This window comes from Mobula birostris, chromosome 17, assembly GCF_030028105.1.
Source record: "Mobula birostris isolate sMobBir1 chromosome 17, sMobBir1.hap1, whole genome shotgun sequence".
Taxonomy (NCBI): Eukaryota; Metazoa; Chordata; class Chondrichthyes; order Myliobatiformes; family Myliobatidae; genus Mobula; species Mobula birostris.
In genome coordinates, this window is record NC_092386.1 from 26,413,768 (window position 1) to 26,434,388 (window position 20,621).

Sequence of the window (20,621 nt, forward strand, 5' to 3'; positions counted from 1 at the left end):
CTTTTCAGTTTCCAAAGTCGTTTCCTATCATAACATCTCCATAAAAGGAATGCTGCTTTGTGTTTTTGGTTTGATGTAATCTAAGCCTCTGCAGTCCACACGAGTTATTTTGAGATCCGAGAATTTATGATTTGCACTTGCTGCCATAGTCTGCATCTGTTTGTTTTATGTTGTCTACAAATTGCAAATCCTGCACTAACCTCTGATACTCTAACCAATGATAAAAGCCCATTCAAAAACAAATTTTTGTGTAATGTTAACTTAAACTCCCCCTTCCCCATCCACACACAAATACAAACACAAACCCTCAAAATACCTTTTATTGATTAAAAATTTGAAACATTTCCAAAAATAAAAGCATCTAAAGAATAGGAATAGGAAAATAAACCATTTAACTCTTCAAGCCTATTTTGCCATTTGATAAGATCAGCTTCTACTTCAACTCAATCCCTGGATTTTTCTGATTATTTTCCTTAATTCCTTCATTTGCCAAAAAAAATTGCCAACTCCCTTTAAAAAAAAAAAATACTCAGCTTTTAGGTAACCACATCCTATTAGCAAGAGACTTTGAAAGAATTACTTCCATTTTAGTAAAGGAAGGTTTTGTTGCCTGTGTCTTAAATCTGTATGTTCTAATTTAGCCTGTGATTAGCTCTTAACTTCTCCATTCAGGGGAAACATCCTTTCAGCATCTGTGTCCAAAAGTCTTGTATGCTTCAATTTGATTGTCTGTTATTCTTTTGAATGTGAGGACATGGAAGATTTTTGTAAGTTTTTCCGTGTAGAACCAGTAAACAGTATATTGGTGTGATCTCTCATTAAGACTCCACGTCACTGCAGTAAGTCATCTTTACTCCTTCAGTCCTTTTGCATTAGTCAGTGTAGCTTATTTTCATAAGCACAAGTACAATTAATATAAATATATTAAAATAAATTACATATTAAGACTTGCATATTATTTGCTTTTCTAATTAATTGCTGTAATGATGTTTCATTCATGTACAAGGCTACCCTGGCCCTTCTGAATATATTATTTCTTGTTCTCTCCATATTAAACACAAAAAAAAGCTTACGTACCTTCTTTATTTTCCTGTCAAAATGAGATTGCTACCATATTTCTTCCTAGTGTTTTCTATCTGCAGTGTCATGCCCATTCATTTGCCTTGAGTATCATTGCAATCTTTTCATATTCTCATCTTTCTTTCTCTCCTGGTGTTGCAACATAATCAAATTTTGTTTTATTATAATTGGTTCCATCCTCCAAGGCATTGATGTTTTCTCAAACAGGTGAGATCCAAGTGGATATTTTGTGTCAGATGTCATTCGTGACTTGATAAATCCGAATATAACTCATTTATTTCTACTCTCATTTAAGAATAACCTACTTTGACTTTAAAAAGTCTCACTTGTTTTGTATGTTTTTTGCTATATTGCTTTTGCTACAACTTATCTGCAAAGTTCTTCCTCTTCCCGTGGCTGTTGCTTATATATTTAACTTATAAAATAAACTCTTTGAATTTTTGCAAATAGAAATCAAATTTATCTGTTAACTTTACAGATAAAGAAAAGTTTTTGAATTTAATGAAGACTTTAAATTGTTTTTTTCTTCTTTTAACAGGTATTTGTGGAAACATTGGACAAATGTTTTGAGAATGTCTGTGAATTGGATTTAATTTTCCACGTAGACAAGGTATTATATGATTCGAACTGATTTATAATAGGTCGTGCAGTAATCCGAGAAAGTTTGTTAAATGATTGTATTTCATTTATACTTTTCTTTTTAAACTTGGAATTGTAATTCAGTTTCACCTGCACAACTTGCTAGTTGAAAAAAGAATAAGTTACTATTTTACTTTGATTCTGCAAGAGTGCATTTTACTCTAGGTTCTTTTTTTTTTTGGTACTAATTTGTGAATTCTATCTGGATGAGTACTTGTTACCCAAATGGTTCTAACACATGGGCTACCTTTGGTGTATTTTCAGGGCATTACCCCTAGTCTGAAACTCTTATACCAAGTCAAATAAAAGTCCACTATTCTTAGTTTTGAATTTTTGACCAGATTTTTGGAAGAGTTCCTGATTTCTGATGTTCTTTTAGGTAATTTCCCTGAATGTCCCATTGTAAAAGTCAAGGTGGAATTCGAGAGAAGAAGTAGTGGTTTGTCATGGCTAGAATTAACTCCTGCCAGAGCAAGGTCCTAGCAATTTGATACCAGCACCACAGGTCTACAGCGTCTACAATCTCACTGGCTCTCCAGTCAGCCGTGAACCACCTGGACCAACAGCAATACCTCCGTCAGGCAACTGTTTATTGATTACAGCTGAATATTCAACACCATGGTTCCCTCAGTACTAATCAACCAACTTCAAAACCTGGGCCATTGTACCTCCGTCTGCAACTGGATCCTTGACTTTCTCAAGGGAGACCAGAGTCAGTGTAGGTCAGAAATAATATCTCCTCTGCTAACAATCAATATAGGTGCACCTCAAAGATGTGTGTTTAGCTTGTTGCTCAACTTTCTCTGCACCCATGACTTTGCAGCTAGGCTAGCTCAAATGCCGTCTATAAATTTGCTGATGGCACAACTGTTGTTGGCAGAATCTCAGGTGACAAAAAAGTATGCAGGAGTGAGATAGATCATCTGGTTGAGTGATATCGCAACAACAACTTCAGTCAACATCAGTAAGGCCAAAAAATTGATTGTGGACTTCAGGAAGAGGAATTGGGAGAACTCACACTTGTCCTCATGGAGGGGTCAACAGTGGAAAGGGTGAGTAGCTTCAAGTACTTGAGTATCAATCTCTCAGAGGTTCTACACTACTCCTGACATCTTGATATAGACATGAAGAAGATATGCCAATTGCTGTATTTCATTAGTAATTTGATATGTCACCAAAGGCTGGCAAATTTCAACAGATGTGTCACGGAAAGCATTCTGACTGGTTGCATCACTGCCTGGTATGGATGCTTCAACGTAGAGCACAAAAAAAAAAGCTGCAGAGGAAGGAAAGATTCGGCCATCTCCGTCATGGGCACTAGCCTTTTCACCACTGAAGATGCCTTCAAAAAGCAATACCTCAAGAATGCACCATCCATAATTAAGGACCCTCGCTCATCAGGACATGCTCTCTTCACATTACTACCATCAGGGAGGAGGTACTGGAACCTGAAGATGCACACTCAACGTTTTAGGAACAGTTTCTTCCCACCACCATTAGATTTCTGATGGTTGATTGACCCATGAACACCACCTCACTATTTTGCATTCGTCTGCGTTATTTATATCTTTTAGTATTTCTTATATAACGTGAGAGGGGAACTGGCCGAAGTTGACTGGAAAGCGACATTTGCAGGAAAGATAGCAGAGCAGCAATGGCTGGAGTTTCTGCGAAAATGGAGGAAAGTGTGAACCAGATATATTCCAAATAAGAAGAAATTTTCAAAGGGAAGAAGGCTGACAAGTAAAGTCAAAGTAAAAGCAAAAGAGAGGTCATACAGGAGGCCAGAGCTAGTGGGAAGATAAAGGATTGGGGAGCTTTTAAAAACTTGCAGAAGGAAACTAAGAGGGTCATTCGGAAGGAAAAGATGAATTATGAGAGGAAGCTGGTGACTAATCAAGATACTAAAAGCTTTTTTATATAAAGGGTAAAAGAGAGTCGAGGGTAGATATAGGACCTATACAAAATGATGCTGAAAATATTGTGATGAGAGATGCAGAGGTGGCAGAGGAACTGAATGCTTATTTTTCACAGTGGAAGATATCTGCAGTATACCGGACATTCAGGAGTGTCAGGGAAGTGAAGTTTGTGCAGTGAAAATTACGACTGAGAAGGTGCTCTGGAAGCTTAATGGTCTGAGGGTGGATAAATATCCGGGACCTGATGGAATGTACCCTCGGGCTCTGAAGGAAGTAGCCGGAGAGATTGCGGAGGCATTAACGATGATCCTTCAAGAATTGATAGATTCTGGTATTGTACTGGATGGCTGGAAAATTGCAAATGTTACTCTGCTATTTAAGCAGGGTGGGAGGCAGCAGAAAGGAAACTATAGACCTGTTAGCCTCACATCAGTGGTTGGAAAATTGTTGGAATCGATTATTAGGGTTGAGATTACAAAATACCTGGAGGCAGATGACAAGATAGGCCAAAGCCAGCATGGTTTCCTGAAAGGAAAATCCTGCCACACAAACCTACTGCAATTCTTTGAGGAAATTAAAAATAGGGTAGACAAAGGAGATGCAGTAGATGTGGTGTACTTGGATTTTCAGAAGGCGTTTGACAAGGTGCCACACATGAGGCTACTTAGCAAGATAAGAGCCCATGGAATTACAGGGTAGTTACTAGCGTGAGTGGAGCATTGGCTGGTCAGCAGAAAACAGAGAGTGGGAATAAAGAGATCCTATTCTGGCTGGCTGCCAGTTAACAGTGGAGTTCCACAGGGGTCGGTGGTGGGACCACTGCTTTTAACGATGTATGTCAATGGTTTGGACTACGGTGTTAATGGATTTGTGGCTAAATTTGCCAATGATACAAAGATAGGTGGAGGAGCGGGTAGTGTTGAAGAAACAGCCCGCAGAGTGACCTAGATAGTTTAGGGGAATAGGCAAAGAAGTGGTAAATGAAATACAATGTTGCAAAGTGTATGGTCATGCACCTTGGTGGAACAAATAAACGGGCAGACTATTATTTAGATGGGGAGAGAATTCAAAATGTAGAGATGCAAAGAGACTTGGGAGTCCTTGTGCAAGATATGCTGAAGGTTAACCTCCAGGTTAAGTTGATTGTGAAGAAGGCAAATGCAATGTTAGCATTCATTTCTAGAGATATAGAATGTAAGAGCAGGGATGTGATGTTGGGACTCTGTAAGGCACTTGTGAGACCATACTTGGAGTATTGTGTGCAGTTTTGGGCTCCTTATTTTAGAAAGGATATACTGACATTGGAGAGGGTTCAGAGAAGATTCATGAGAATGATTCCAGGAATGAAAGGGTTACCGTATGAGAAACGTCTGGCAGCTCTTGGGCTGTATTCCCTGGAGCTCAGGAGAATGAGGGGGGATCTTATAGAAACATTCCGAATGTTAAAAGGCCTGAACAGATTAGATATGGTAAAGTTATTTCCCGTGGTAGGGGATTCTAGGACAAGAGGGCACGACTTCAGGATTGGAGGACGTCCGTTTAGAACTGAGATGTGGAGAAATTACTTTAGTCAGAAGGTGGTAAATCTGTGGAATTTGTTGCCACGAGCAGCTGTGGAGGCCAAGTCATTGGGTGTATTTAAGGCAGAGATCGATAGGTTCTTGAGTAGCCAGGGCATTAAAGGGTATGGGGTGAAAGCAGGGGAGTGGGGATGACTGGAAGAATTGGATCAGCCCATGATTGAATGGCAGAGCAGACTCGATGGGCCAAATGGCTCCTATATCTTATGGTCTAACGTAAGTTTTATGTATTAGTCTGTAATTCTGCTGCAAAACAATAAACTTCACAAAATATGTCAGTGGTAAGTCCGATTCTGAAAGAAGTGACATATTGGCCTTTATTGCAAAAACTTTCATTTTTCACATATGCATATCTATAGATGGTTTCCTTAACATACTGATCGAGAAAACTACTCACTTGTCATTCTGTGGATTTGTCATTCACTCTATTAATGCCAATTTAGTTTGGAAAACATACATATATGTTTAAGTTCTCTATGATTATTTTTTCTTGCAGTGTTAGTTTTGCAGATTTATGCTATTCTGTATTTTTTTAAGTGTGTCGTACCAGACATTCAGCCATTCTTGTCTGGCACGTGGTGTCAGGATTAACCAGGTCACGTTATGAATGTTCCTGACTCGACCCTTGTATTTTTACGAGGCTGAGTGGCTAGCTCGACACTCAACCCGGCACGGATGGAAAGCATGCTCGGGGGTGGCCCGACCTGGATTTGAACTCGGGAGCCTTCGCTCCATAGTCTGGCGCTGATCTCACTGCGCCACCAGCCGGCCTGCTATGCTGTAGATCCTAAACAATAATGGCTAACTTTCACTAATTTTTCTGCCTCATGAAGTTTCTTAAGAGTTACCACATGCTCTCCTTCCCCGACATGGGAAGGAAGGTTTGTATTTGTCGCTGAAGTATCTCTCTACCAAGGTTTAGAACTTCACTAGGGATATCACCTGCTGACGAGGCTTCATGTGTTGCTTCATGTTGATAAAGATTTAGAGTTGAAGTCATCTGTCACAAAAATGGACACCATGTCTGCTTACATAAATTCAATTTTCCTGCATTATCCCTGTATCCTGCTATGCCTTGGCATTTTCAAGAACTTGTGTAGATACTTAAATATTGCAAGATAGCTGCCTCAATGTCGTCCATGTGGAAGAACTGTCTTCTATGTGGAAAGAAATTCCCCCACAGATCCTCTCCAAGGGACAAAGATTCTTGTGATGCATGCCTTTCAGAAGTTTTATACATTTCCTGTCAGGTCACCTCCAACCTCATCCACTTCAGAGAAAACAAACCTAAGCCATTTAGTCTCTCTTTACAGTTGAAATACATCAATCCAGGTAACATCCTGAAAAGCCTCCTTTGCCCTGTCCCTCATGTAGTTATATCTTCCTACAGTATTGTGATCAGAATCGCACACAGTGCCCTAAGTGTGGTATAACCATTGTTTTATAAAGTTGGTTGTAACACCACATCCCAGATATTATGTTCTATGCCTTTCTAAGATAAGCATTTTTATGCCTCTTTCATCGTCTTATCCACTCATGGTGCCAGTTTTAGAGATCTGCGGATTTGTCCCTCAAGCTCCTCTATACACAATCACTTCTTTGGTTGCTACCATTTACTGTGTAAGCTCTTGTTGTTCTCCCAGAATGCATCACTTCATTCTTTCCATTGTTGTGCCTGGTTTTCCAGCTGGTATGTATCATGCTGTAGCCCAGAACAGCCTTCCTCACTTGTGACACCACAACTTTTCATATCAGCTGCCAACACCACTGATTGTTGTATTATCTTTCATGACATGTTGTTTGTAACAACCAGAATTTAGCTTGCTGTAGAGTTGTTGGCATTCATTATCAAGATTAGAGTCAGATGGAAGAGTTCTTAAAAGTTTAATCAAACAGGCACAGATTACTTTTTTTGTTCTTGATAGTTGATCTCTCTTCTCCATTGTCACCAGCATAGGCCTTTGGGTGTTTCCATCCTAAATGCCTTTGATGGGGCTATTGATTGTTGTGGATGTCAGGGAATTACTGAATCTCTTACAGTTTTTCTGCCCACTATATTTTTCTTGGGTCATAGAATTTTATTGGATATCAGACTTCAGGTGCCTCTATACCTGTTCCATTTCCTTTCAAGTTCAGTGGTTTTTCAGTGTTGAATTTGCAAATAATTAACTGCTAGATTTTCTGTCATTCTCATCAAATCAATCCTGAAGACAAGTACATCTTCATGGATATTAATGACTGTGGAGATAAGGACATTACAAGTACTGGCTTCCATTGGTTTGGAGTTGTTAGGTTGTCTGTGAGGTTTTATGTGAGGTGAGTTATCTTTCAAAGCCCTTAAAGCCTGAAGTATTGATTTTCTTACAGCAGTGTTTCTGTGGTTGCTGTTATTTGTGGGTCAGGCTGATGGAAGTAAGAGAGAGGATAATTGTGGTTAATTCAACAGTCATTGGTACTTATCATGGACTGGGTAATGGTTAAGGCATATCTCCCCATTCCTTGCTTGGATGCATTACTGTTGTGCGCTTCTGCGGAAAACCATTCTGATTGAATCTTAGCTTAGGGTCGATGGTGGTGCAAATCCTGTTTAAGATCATCCGATTATATAGCTTTGCTAAGATGCAGGTCAAGCTGATAGCACGGTAGTTATCTGTCTTCATGAGGGATCCAGACTTGGGGACTGGGATAATATTTGAGAGTGACCACTGTTCTGGTTTGTCGCCTTTCATCAGTGCCGTATTACATATGTCCAGCAAGATGTCGTCCAGGTCGCAGTTCTTCAGGACATCTGGTGGTATCCCATCTGGTCCAGCGCTCCTGCCCTGTTTGAGTGCATATTTGGCCTTCTTCAGTTCCTCAATGGTGAATGGGCCGTCATCGATGTCGACTTGCATTAGTATCGTGGATATGTCCTCTTCTTCTTTCGTGAATGTTGGAGGGCTTCCGAGCAGGTTCTTCCCAGCAAGATTCGCACTGCCATTGACCCTAAACTAAGATTCAATCAGAATGGTTTTCGGCAGAAGCACACAGCAGTAATGCAAATACTTGCTCTCCGTAGAATCATCGAGGAAGTCAAGAAGAACAACCTACCAGCCATGCTTGCTTACATCAATTTTCGCAAAGTTTTTGACTCCATTCACCGAGGTTAAATGCTGAAGATCCTGAAAGCTTATGGAGTGTCAGACTGTCTACTGAGAGCAATAGAGTCCAGCTATACCAAAACCATGGCGAAAGTTGTATCACCAGACGGAGAAACAGCAGTGTTCGAGCTCCTAGCTGGTGTGCTGCAAGGAGACACTCTGGCACCCTACATCTTTATAATCGTCCTTGATTACGCTCTGCATCAAGCTACCAAAGATCACGACAAGCTTGGTTTTACCACAAAACCAGAATGAACCAAAAGGGTCAGACCAGTTATGCTCACAGATCTCGGTTTTGCAGATGACGTAGTTCTGCTCACTGACCAGATGGAGGAAGCACAGCAGCTACTGACAAAAGTGGAAATTGAGTGCAATAAAATTGGACTTCACCTAAAAGCTAAAAAGACAGCATACATGGCGTTTAACTGCAATGAAGGTACTCTCAGGACCGTAAAGAATGATACCATTAAGAAAGTCTTTGACTACAAGTACCTCTGGTCAAGAATGATGAGTTCGGAGAAGGACATAAAGATACAGAAGGCGCTGGTGTGGAGGACTATGAATGACATGAAGGAAATCTGGAAGTCGGACCCGACCAGAGGGCTTAAAAAGAGGATCTTCATAACAGTCATAGAGTCCATTCTCACGTATGGATGTGAGACGTAGACACTCACTAAGACTATGCAAAAGTCTCTGGATGGTTGCTATACACGAATGCTCCGGATGACTCTTGACGTGTGTTGGCAACAGCATATGACAAACGTTGAGCTCTATGACGACCTACCGATGCTCACCACTAAAATTGAGGCGAGAAGACTGCAACTAGCGGGGTACTATCTACGCCACCCGGAGCTACCTGCCAGCCTAGTCATCACATGGGAGCCCAAGCACGGGAGGATGAACCCTGGGTGCCCTCCTAAGACTATGGTCAACACGCTCCTAGAAGACAGCGGTGTGGCTAATGTAGATGAACTGAACACACTGATGAGGGAGAGGGAGAAGTGGAGAGTCCGTCATCGTGCCTGACACCGGCCCCCTAGGCCTGAGTCGACGTTGTAGTAGTAGTACTTGCTTGGATGATCACGTAATCTAACACTCAAAGCTGCTGCACAGGTTGACAGTGTTGTTATGAAGGCATATGGTGTGTTGGCATTCATCAACCATGGGATTGAATTCAAGAGCCGTGAGGTAATGTTACAGGTATATAAGACCCTGGTCAGACCCCAGGAAGTATGGTGTTCAGATCTGGTCACCTCATTACAGGAAGGATATGGATACTATAGAAAGAGTGCAGAGGAGATTTACAAGGATGTTGCCTGGATTGGAGAGCATGCCTTATGAGAATAGGTTGAGTGAACTTGGCCTTTTCTCCTTGGAGCGATGGAGGATGATAGAGTTATATAAGATGAGGAGATGTATTGATCGTGTGGATAACCAGAGGCTTTTTCCCAGGGCTGAAATGGCTAACACGAGGTGACCTAGTTTTAAGGTGCTCAGAAGTAGGTACAAGGGGGATGTCAGAGGCAAGTTTTCACCCACAGAGTGATAGGTGCGTACTATAGGGTCTTTTTAAGGGACTCTTAGGTAGGTATATGGAGCTTAGAAAAACAGAGGGCTACGCAGTAGGGAAATTCTAGGAAGCTGATTGATTAGGTTACATGGTTGGCACAACATTGTGAGCTGAAGGGCCTGTAATGTGCTGTAGATTTCTATGTTTCTAACTGGTATCAGTGGCTGGACTGGGGTTGTTGCTATCAGGTCTTACGCTCTTCTCTTAGGTGAAACAGAGTATAAAGAATTACAAGATTGTACTGCAAATATTTTGTCAAGACTTCTCTGGAAGTAATTTCCTAATAATGCCATACATCTTTTCCAACCCTGGCATTGAGGTTGACTGCAAAGATCAATTCATCTCCCTGTGGATTCAGGCAGGGTTTTATTCCAAATCCTAGTGGGATTTGTCCTTGGCTTTATCTATAACTTCCATGGTTTAATGAAATGCAGTTCTGAAAGTCATTGCAGATTGTTCATTGGAGTGAGCCTTCAGTGCTTAATAGACCTCTATTTTACTTCTACATTTCAGATTCAGAATTTTCTGTTTCATGACTCCGGGGTTCACTTAATCATAGTGTTATGGGGAGAGGCTTGTCAGGCGAGGTCTTTATTCCCTGAAACGTAGAAGAATGAGGAGTGACCTTATAGAAATTTTAGAGAGGCAGGGACAAAGTGGTTGGTAACAGTCTTTTCTCCATATTTACTTATTAAGATGCAGCACGGAATAGGCCCTTTGAGCCTCGCTGCACAGCAATCGCCCCCAGTTTAATCCTAGCTTAATCACTGGACAATTTTCAATGACCCATTAACCTACTACCGGTACGTCCTTGGACTGTGAGAGGAAACTGGAGCACCTGGAGGAAATCCACGTGGTTTTGGGGATAATGTACAAATCCCATACAGGAGCAGAGGGAATTGAACCTAAGTCACCTGTACTGTAGACACAAAATGCTCTGCAGATGCTGGGGTCAAAGCAACACTCACAACACGCTGGAAAAACTCAGCAGGTCGGGCAGCATCTGTGGAATCGGTCAGTTAACGTTTCGGGCCGGAACCCTTTTTCGGGTTCCTGACGAAGGGTTCCGGCCCGAAACATTGACCGATCTTTTCCACGGATGCTGCTCGACCTGCTGAGTTCCTCCAGCATGTTGTGAGTGTTCCCTATTGTGATAGATGTAACAATGGAGAAGCTTCACTTATTCATTTGTTTTGGACTTGTCCAGGTCTTGAAAAATACTGGAAGGAAGTATTCCAAACTTTTTCGGTGCTATTTAAAGTAAATTTTAAACCTAATCCTTTGACTGCCTTATTTCGTATCGTTGGAGGAAATTATATTATTTTGGAGTCACATGATTTGCATATTTTGGCCTTTTATTTCTCTTACAGCCAGGAGAGCATTGTTGGTTAAGTGGAAGGTTGCCACTCCGCCTACTCATACTCATTGGTTAAATGATGTTATGTTGTGCTTAAATTTAGAGAAGATTCGCTGTTCAATTTCTGAACCTAGACAAGATTTTTTAACATTGTGGGGACCTTTTTTGAATTATTTTCAAAATCTTCGATTTGCTATTAAGCACATATGTTGGCTAACAATATGTTTTATTATATGATACGGATTTTTTCTTTTCTTTTTTTTAACCAAACAGCTGTTTTTTTCTGGTAGTGGGTTTAGATGTTTTTGTCTAAAAAAAAATTATCTCTTTTCAGTATTATGTTTAAATTTAATGGATATGGGGAAATGAGACTATATTTGTGATTCCAATATATTGTAATCGATATACATTATATATCCTACTGTACTCTGTATTCTTTTATGCAAGAAATCAATAAAAATATTGAAAAAGAAAAAGATTTAGGGTGAGAGGGGAAAGATTTAAAAGGGACCTGAGGGGCAACTTTTTAACACAGGGAACACATGTGGAAGAGCTGCCAATAGATGTGGTTGAGGCAGCTACATTAGTATTATTTAAGAAGCACTTGGATAGATACATTGAAAGGTGGGTTTTAGAGGGCTATGGGCTAAATGCAGAAGAAAGGGACTAGCTGGGTGGGCACTATGGATGCATGGGGTCCTTGGGCCAAAGGCTTTGTATCCGTGCTGTATTACTCTGTGATTCTAATTTTACACCACATTATACAAATGTATCAAGTGTAGGTGTTTTCTCTTATAGTATGAATTGTCTTGAATTCATCTTTATTTCTAAACCTCTGCCACTTTGAAATGCATGCACATAAAGATCATCCATATCCAGTATTTTTCATTGCATTTTGTGGTACAGTGCAATATCACTTTTCTAATTGCATTGCTTAGATTTTATCAGTAGTCTCTGACGATTTGCTGCAGCCTGTTAGTACATTGATATCCAGAGTTTTTCATAACTGAGTTAAGTGCCATTTCCAAAGCATTAAAATCATATTTTGAACATGTTTGTTTTTTAAATTTTATTGTGTTCTTTATGCCTAATGTGTTTTTTTTCAGTACTGCATTGGATCTGGAGTAATATCATTTTGTTCTCCATTACACTAATGTACTGAAGAATGGCAATAAATAATCATGAATCTATGTTTTTTCTGCCAAATCAGTGTCAACATAGTTCTAATATTTACAGCATTACAGTACATTTAGGTATTATGTCAAAAGATCGTTTGTTCATTATGTGCCATGATGTATAACGTGGACAATCATGGTCTACAGAAGTGGTTTGCCATTACCTTCTTCTGGGCAGTGTCTTCTGGGAGATCCTAGCCGTTATCAATACTGTTAAGAGATTGACTACCTGGCATCAGTGTGGGCATAACCAGGACATGATGTATACCAACTGCTCATATGACCATCCACCATGTGCTCCTGTGGCTTCATGTGACCCTGACTGGAAAGGCCAAGAAGGTGTTGCACCTTTGGTAAAGACGCATCTCCACCCTACCACCCATATCCAGTGATGTTGTGGGGATGGAACTGGGCTCTCTCACGGTGGTGTCTGAAAAGAGGATGGTGTCTAAGTTGCATGCCATCTTGGACAATGTCTCCCATCCACTACATAATGTACTGGGTGGGCACAGGAGTACATTCAGCCAGAGACTCATTCCACCGAGATGCAACACAGAGCGTCATAGGAAGTCATTCCTGCCTGTGGCTATCAACCTTTACAACTCCTCCCTTGGAGGGTCAGACACCCTGAGCCAATGGGCTGGTCCTGGATTTATTTCATAATTTATTGGCATAATTTATGTATTACTATTTATGGTTCTATTACTATTTATTATTTATGGTGCAACTGTAACAAAGAACAATTTCCCTCGGGATCAATAAAGTATGACTATGAAAAGATGCTCTTTACAATACTGATTTTGAGGAAAGGGATCGGTTTCTTTCACTTTATACAGAACTAATAAAGTTTATTCACTTTATATTATTTAATTGGAGGAGCCATGCTCTGTTTTGCTGAATAGCGAAAAATACTTGTAAACTTGGCTATTTGGCATTTGCTGAGAGAATATATCAGTATGGATGAGTACTTTCATTAGATTTGCTTCCAATACATTCCTCTCTTGATGTGATACTATCTTCTTGGCCCTATTTTGGTAGAGTTCTCCATGGCTTAATTGTGCATAATGTGGAATAGTGTTTGTGCAAGTTCCGCAAACATCTGTATATGCTAGTTTGTTAGGAAGATTAGATTGTTTAGGCAGAAATTCAAATGAGCTGTAGAGGAAATAATACCAAATGGTTGTTCATATTAAATAACCATTGGTTTCTGAAAGAGAAATAAATTACCAATTCATAGTGGTGCAAACCTTTGGGCCATATCTCACGAAGCTTCATACCTTATTTAAAAAATTTTAAAATGATGTATTCTTGGTTAGGGTTTATGCATTGTGCTTTCTGTTACATTATTTCTTGGAAGCAATAAGCTGAAATACTCCCTAGTTCTTGAACTTGCCAATGGGTTTTTTTTAAAAGTTATCTGTATTAAGTGATTTTTCTTTATTTTCAAGGTTCACAATATTTTGGCCGAAATGGTAATGGGAGGAATGGTTTTGGAGACCAATATGAATGAAATTGTTACTCAGATTGATGCTCAGACCAAAATGGAAAAATCTGAGGTAGGAATTATACACCTTGTTGGAAATACCATTTTAACTTGCATGATTATGGATTCTGTATGCTTCCTGTGCCTTCTATCATATTTTATTTAATAGCAGCAGCTAACTTGCTTGCAATGCTAAGGAAAGCTATTAGCAAATAATTTGGGTAGCTTGATGCTTTATAATAGCCTTTGATAAGCTTAACAATCCTTCTGCCATGTCCACAACTATCAGTGATGGAATTTTAGATGAGCAAGTTTTGCTGAGATTGGCATGAAAGAATTTGCATGTGCATTAACCTGAACTATTTAAACTCTTCCAAGTGAACAATTATAAATCCATAGATTTAATGTGATGCTTTCTTAAAAACTATGTGTATAATACTTAATACTCTCACATTAAAAACATCTCATTTGACCTGCATATTGTGCCTATTATTTGGTGTCAAGCAGTGTTATAATTAAAAATTCAGCTATGTCATTAGTTTGAACCATTATTCAGCAACCCTTGCCAAAAGTCTGTGTGTGTGTGTGTTTTAACATCTCCACTTGTATGATTGATTGCATTTTTTCGCATACTGTAATCTAGTAGCCTCTTAATGTTCATTGCCAAGTCTTATACTCCATTGTGAAGATTTTGTAGTAACTCATTTTTACCGTAGGTATATATCCTTCTTTCCACAAATAATTCCATTTCTTAAATTTCAATATGGGTTGCTTGAATTTTGATGGAGACATGATGTTGATAGAACAGTATATTGCTAACTAGTTTCAATATTTATTTCAAAAGGTGTTTTTCCTATTTTCCCCTGCTAACTCAAAATTACAGCGGGCTGAGTGAAATATGGCATTCTTTTTCCAATTTCTAAGCCATTTTCTCCCATATAAATGTAGCTAAATTGCAATACCAAAAAAAATTGGATTTGAAGTTGGTGAACCTGGGCTTACTCTCTTCAGAGGAAAGGGGGCTGATGGGGAGATTTGATAGAGGTGTAAGAGATAAAGGTAACAAAGAAAACCTATTTGACATTAGCTGATTGCACATAGCCCAGGGAACACAGACTTAAAGTATGAAGTGGGGGGTAGACCACAAGAAGAACTTTGTTATTCATTGAAGCTAATCTGGAATTTGTTGCCCACGAGGTTGGTTGAAATGGGAATGGTCAATGGTTTCAAAAGGAATATTCCTCTTTTCTCATGAAATTAGATAGCTTTCAGAGGAATTTCTCTCTGTGGAGTTCAAATCTTTGGGTTCTTTAAAGCAATGAGTTGCTAAGGTATTAGCTAGAGATTTTTGGTTTATAAGAGAATACAGTTCAAGCCAGGAAATAATGTTGTGGGTGGTAGGGATGGTGGTGTGCTAAGTGATCAGATAGGTATGATAAAGCATCCTTTTGTAATGTTGCTTTGAATCTACGATGCCAGACACTCCAAAAAACAATTATAGTTAAACTAATAGTCTTTCAAACTCTCTCCACTTTTATAGTCAATTTATACTATTCAAATATTGCCAGTATTCCTGTCTAATCCAGTGGTTTTACAAATTTCTCACAGTACAGATGGGGTAGATTTAAACTTTCTGTTGTTTGAACAATTAAAAATTGTTGAAAAAATGTATGGTTTTGTAAGCAATGCAAAGTCAAACTCGCAGGATTACCAACCAAGGTGTTGATAACAAAATCTACATGCTTTCTTTCCTTGTGGTTTTACTGCAACCTTCAGCTCTCAAAATAATGAAGAGGTTTGACATTAATTTCGTATCAAGTTGTAATTTTTCTGCTGCTTTGATTGGTGAATTGGAGCTTCAATACTGTCTCATTTGGTTAACAGGAGACATCTGTGGTGGTCTATCATATAACCATTGATGGTACCAAGTTGTGAAAGAATGTCAGATTGCCAGAGCTAAAACTGTTCGTTATTTCCTAGGATATTTAAATTTATTTGCTTTAGTTAATGATGGGCAAGTTATTCTACACCAGAGCAAAATCTCTGTTTTAATAACATGACTGTTCATTGATCAGTATTCCAATAGCACCAGCTAAGGCTCTTTTCTAAAGAGAGGCTGAGAGGTGATCTGACTAAAATTCTTGGTGCACTATAGATCATTTGTAGTAAATCTAAAACAAAGTGTCTAGCTACTGGTAAATCTAATAAAGAAATTAGAAGAACGTATCTTGTCACAGTAACTAATTAAAATGTGGAGTAGTTGAAATGATTTACTGTACATGTATCCTCTTAAATGGAAGCTAGATAAACATGAGGGAGAAAGATACCCACACCTTTCCACTTGATAATCAGCATTGACTTCCCTTTTAAAATTCATATCCTTCTTTTCAAAATATTCTGGAACCTTGCCCATCAATAATCTCTTAGACTCCCATCCTTTTTTTAAAAAAAGTGTGCTCCTCCAATTAATTCCTTTGATCATCCTGCACTTTAATTGCTCCAATATTGCCAGATGCATTTTCAGCAATGAAGGATTGTGTGTCTGAAATACTCATCATAAGCCTTTCTACCCTGCTTGTCTCTCTTTCTTTAAGATGTTCCTTAAAATCTATCACTTTGACAAAGCTTCTAGTCAACGGCCCTAATAGTCACAAATTAGATTGAAATATTTGTTGCAAAACATTCTAGTCAGGTCCCTTGGACATCTGAAATGCTAAAGTTGTTGAGCAGGTAAGGAAGGTGGTGTTTGATGGGTAGGGACCATTATCTTGGGAAAGAATAAAGTGTTGTCGTTTCGGGCTGAGAACTTTCATCAAGACTGCGCCGGAAATGTTGACTCTTTATTCCTTTCCATAGTTGCTGCCTGACACCTGCTGAGGTCCTGCAGCATTTTGTGTGTTACTCTGGATTTCTAGCCGTGGGCACTCACATGGGTCCTGACTGTTTTTCGGCTACGTAGAATGGTCAACGTTCCAAGCCTACACTGGTGACCATCCCGCACTTTTCCTACGCTACATCAACAACTGCATTGGTGCAGCTTCCTGAACCTATGCTGAATTCGTCAACTTCATCCACTTTGCCTACAACTTCCACTCTGCCCTCAAATTCACCTGGTCCATATCTGACAACTCCCTTCCCTTTCTCAATCTCACTATCTCTGTCTCCAGAGACAGCTTATCCACTGACATCTATTACAAACCCACGGATTCTCACAGCTACCTTGACTACACCTCATTCCACCCTGCTACTTGTAAAAATGCCGTTCCCTTTTCTCAATTACTCCGTCTCCGCTGCATCTGCTCTCAGGATAAGGCTTTTCATTTTAGGATAAAGGAGATGTCCTCCTTTTTCAAAGAAAGGGTCTTCCCTTCCTCCACCATCAACACTATCCTCAACTTTCATGCACATTTCATGCACATCTGCTCTTACCCCATCCTCCTACCACCCTACCAGGGAGAGGTTTCTCTTGTCCTCATCTGCCACCCACCACAAAATTTCTACGAAGCTTCCACTACCTCCAACAGGATCCCACCACCAAGCACATCTTTCCTCCACCCCCCCTCACTTTTTGCTTTCTGCAGGGATCACTTCCTATGTGATTCCCTTGTTTAGTTGTCCCTCCCGACTGATCTCCTTCCTGGCAGCTATCTTTGCAAACGGAACAAGTGCTGTACCTGCCCCTACACCCCCTCCCTCACTAACATTCAGAGCCCTAAACAGTGATGAGACCCGATGTAGATTGGCAGACCGCTTTACTGAGCATCTACGCTCCGTCTGCCAGAACTAGCAGGATCTCCCAGGGGCCACCCATTTTAATTCCATTTCCCATTCCATTTCACTGCCATAATGAGGCCACACTTAGGTTGGAGGAACAACACCTTATGTTCTGTTTGAGTAGCCTCCAACTTCCGCAAATGCCCTCACCCCCTCTCCCTTCACCATTTCCCATCCCCTTTTCCCTCTCCCACCTTATCTCCTTGCCTGCCCATCGACTCCCTCTGGTGCTTCTCCCACTTTTTATTTCTTCCATGGCCTTCTGTCTCTTTCACCAATTAACTTTCCAGCTCTCTACTTCATCCTTCCCCCTCCAGGTTTCACCTATCACCTGGTGTTTCTCTCTCCCCTCCACACCTTCTAAATCTACTCCTCAGCTTTTTTTCTCCAGTCCTCCTGAAGGGTTTTGGCATGAAGCATTGACTGTACTTTTTTCCATAGTTGCTGCCCGGCCTGCTGAGTTCCTCCAGCATTTTGTGTGTGTTGCTCCGATTTCCAGCATCTGCAGATTTTCTTTTGTTTGTACTAGAAATGGAACTCCTGTGCTTGAGCACTGAGTACTCAGCGTGAAGCCTTTAAGTATAGAGTTTTCATGAAGAAATGTGGCAGGCAATAATTGGCACTCTTTTTCAGTCCCTTCAATCTGAAAATATAACTTCAGACTTCTTTGCTACTTTGTGATCAAAGAGCTATTACGTTTTGCACAGGGCTAACAGGATGGAAAAGTCTGCCAATGATGTAGATTGAGTACTGAGGATGAAATCTATCTTCTGGCACTAGCTGAAGTCATAACTATAGCATTGAAACAGGTTCTTCGGTACATCTGGTCCATGCCGAACCATTTAAACTGCCTAGTCCCATCAACTTGTTTCTGGACATAGCCCTCCCATCCATGTATCTATCCAAACTTCTCTTAAACGTTGGAATGGAAATTGCATTCACCACTTGCACTGGCACCTCGTTCCATACTTGCACCACCTCTGAGTTAGGTACTTGCCCCTCATGTTTCCTTAAAACATTTCACCTTTCACCCTTAACCCATGACCTCTAGTTGTAGCCTCACTGAACTTCAATGGAAAAAGCCCGCTTGCATTTACCCTATCTCTACCCTTGATTCTTTTTTTGGGTTCTAGGTGCTGTTGACAGGACCAGTAATTATTGCCCATTTACCTTGCAGTTATTAGGCTATTTCGAAGAGCACCTAAGGGTCAACCACTTTGAAATCAATAGAACGAAATTTAAGAAAATTGCACAATATGCAGGTGCAAATAGCAACCATGTGTTTAGTAGCACTGAGGGGAAACTAATTTCCATGTGCATGTTGAGATATTTCTTTCAGGATGGTGGGAAATAAATTTTTGGTTTGTGTGGTGTGGTACTACAGTGCATTTTGCAATGTTCCAGATGACAATCTGAACTTCTTTAGAACCTTTATAAAGCTGAAGGGGAACTTTTAGGCCCTTGTGTGTATGGTTCTTTCTTAGAGTAACTGGAATAATTGTATCACCATGGCTTTTTTCCTATGATCTCTAACTGTGTGGTTTTCCATCCTCTTTGAATAATGAAATTGCCTCTCTCCTGTTGCTTATTCATCAAACAGTAGAAATAGTTCAATGTCATTCACTGAAATTTTCAGACATCAGATCTGTATTCTTGTTTTGGTTCAGTGCATATACAGTAGTTTGTGTTTTTTCTGTCCCCTGCAAGCTTTAGTTTTCCATGTCTGAGATCATTTCACTGAATACAGTGGATCTGGTTAATTGGGTCATCAGTTAACTGGGGCAGCCACTTATTTGGAACAAAACAAAGAACAAAAGCTAATTGACAAAATAGTTGGGATTACCTTCGTTTATTTGGAGCGGGAGACTTGCCAAGTAGTTTCTAACTCGTGTCAGTTAGTGCAGTTGTGTTGCTGTTAGATACTACACCATGCTTAGAGCAAACAGTTTTTAAATAGTGTCGGTTGCGTGTGCTTGTTATCCATTTGAGCCAATAGGCGTGATTCAAAAAGCAGTACAGTTCGTCATTGATGGTAAGGAGTATGCAGCCAGACAATTCGGAACTGTTTTGCTCACTGTGGTTTTAAGCATTCAGGCTTGGAGGTGCCGGAAACGGCCAAGAGTGAAAATAAAACGATTTTAACAAGTTAGAATCTACAAAGAATTTGAAGGTATTGACAATCATCCTGAATGTTACAATGAAAATGAAGATTATCCATTATTTGCACGGTGTCTGTGCTGATTTTGTTCATTTACAGTCAATTAGAAGAATACAGCAGCGTACACTGGATGAATTCCTCAGTCAATAACTATTAGAAACTAATACAGTTTGTTCTGTTTCATTTAAGTGCATAATTTATGACTCAGGTAAACAGTAGTTTGACTTTTTTTATGCCTTTTATCTATTTCCATGAAACTTTGGCTAATTGGGGCAGCTGCTTAAATGGCCCAAAATGTACTAGTTCCAATATGTCCCAATTAACTGGAATCCATTGTATGCAGTGAGGCTCTATGTCAGTGTCCTTAATGTAGAATAGCAAACCGCTCCTTGTACAGCTCTGTACTGTGACCAATCTAGATTATTTACTAAATTTTACATATTTATTACCATCTTTTTAAAGTATAAAACCAAAATCTGAAGAAATAGTGTCAATCTACTTGTAGATCTGTATAGCTATTAGACTCAGCCTCCAGTAATCTAGTATTTGATTTATTCTCTAATCTTGATGTTTGGGCATCTGGCTCACTGGGGCCCCGTTTCCCACACTCCCTTTACATGGTTCATGGGAACATTTTATTATATTATTATAAAAACACCATTTTAACAGATAAAGGTGAATTAAATGTGTTTTAATGGGAATAATACACAATTGTCTAGAAAATCTGCAAACCCAACACCACTGAA

At 39.8% G+C, this 20,621-nt stretch overlaps 1 protein-coding gene across 2 annotated transcripts in view; it reads left to right on the forward strand.

Annotated features, from left to right (window-relative positions):
• LOC140211573 (AP-3 complex subunit sigma-1) overlaps positions 1 to 20,621 on the forward strand; it is a 97,143-nt gene that overhangs the window by 61,476 nt on the left and 15,046 nt on the right. Inside the window, exons 4-5 of one of the 2 annotated variants that reach the window (XM_072281415.1) lie at positions 1,619 to 1,690; positions 13,909 to 14,016. In XM_072281415.1, coding sequence (XP_072137516.1) covers positions 1,619 to 1,690; positions 13,909 to 14,016 — 180 coding nt within the window. The remainder of the gene's footprint in view (positions 1 to 1,618; positions 1,691 to 13,908; positions 14,017 to 20,621) is intronic. The other variant, XM_072281416.1, reaches the window with a different exon arrangement.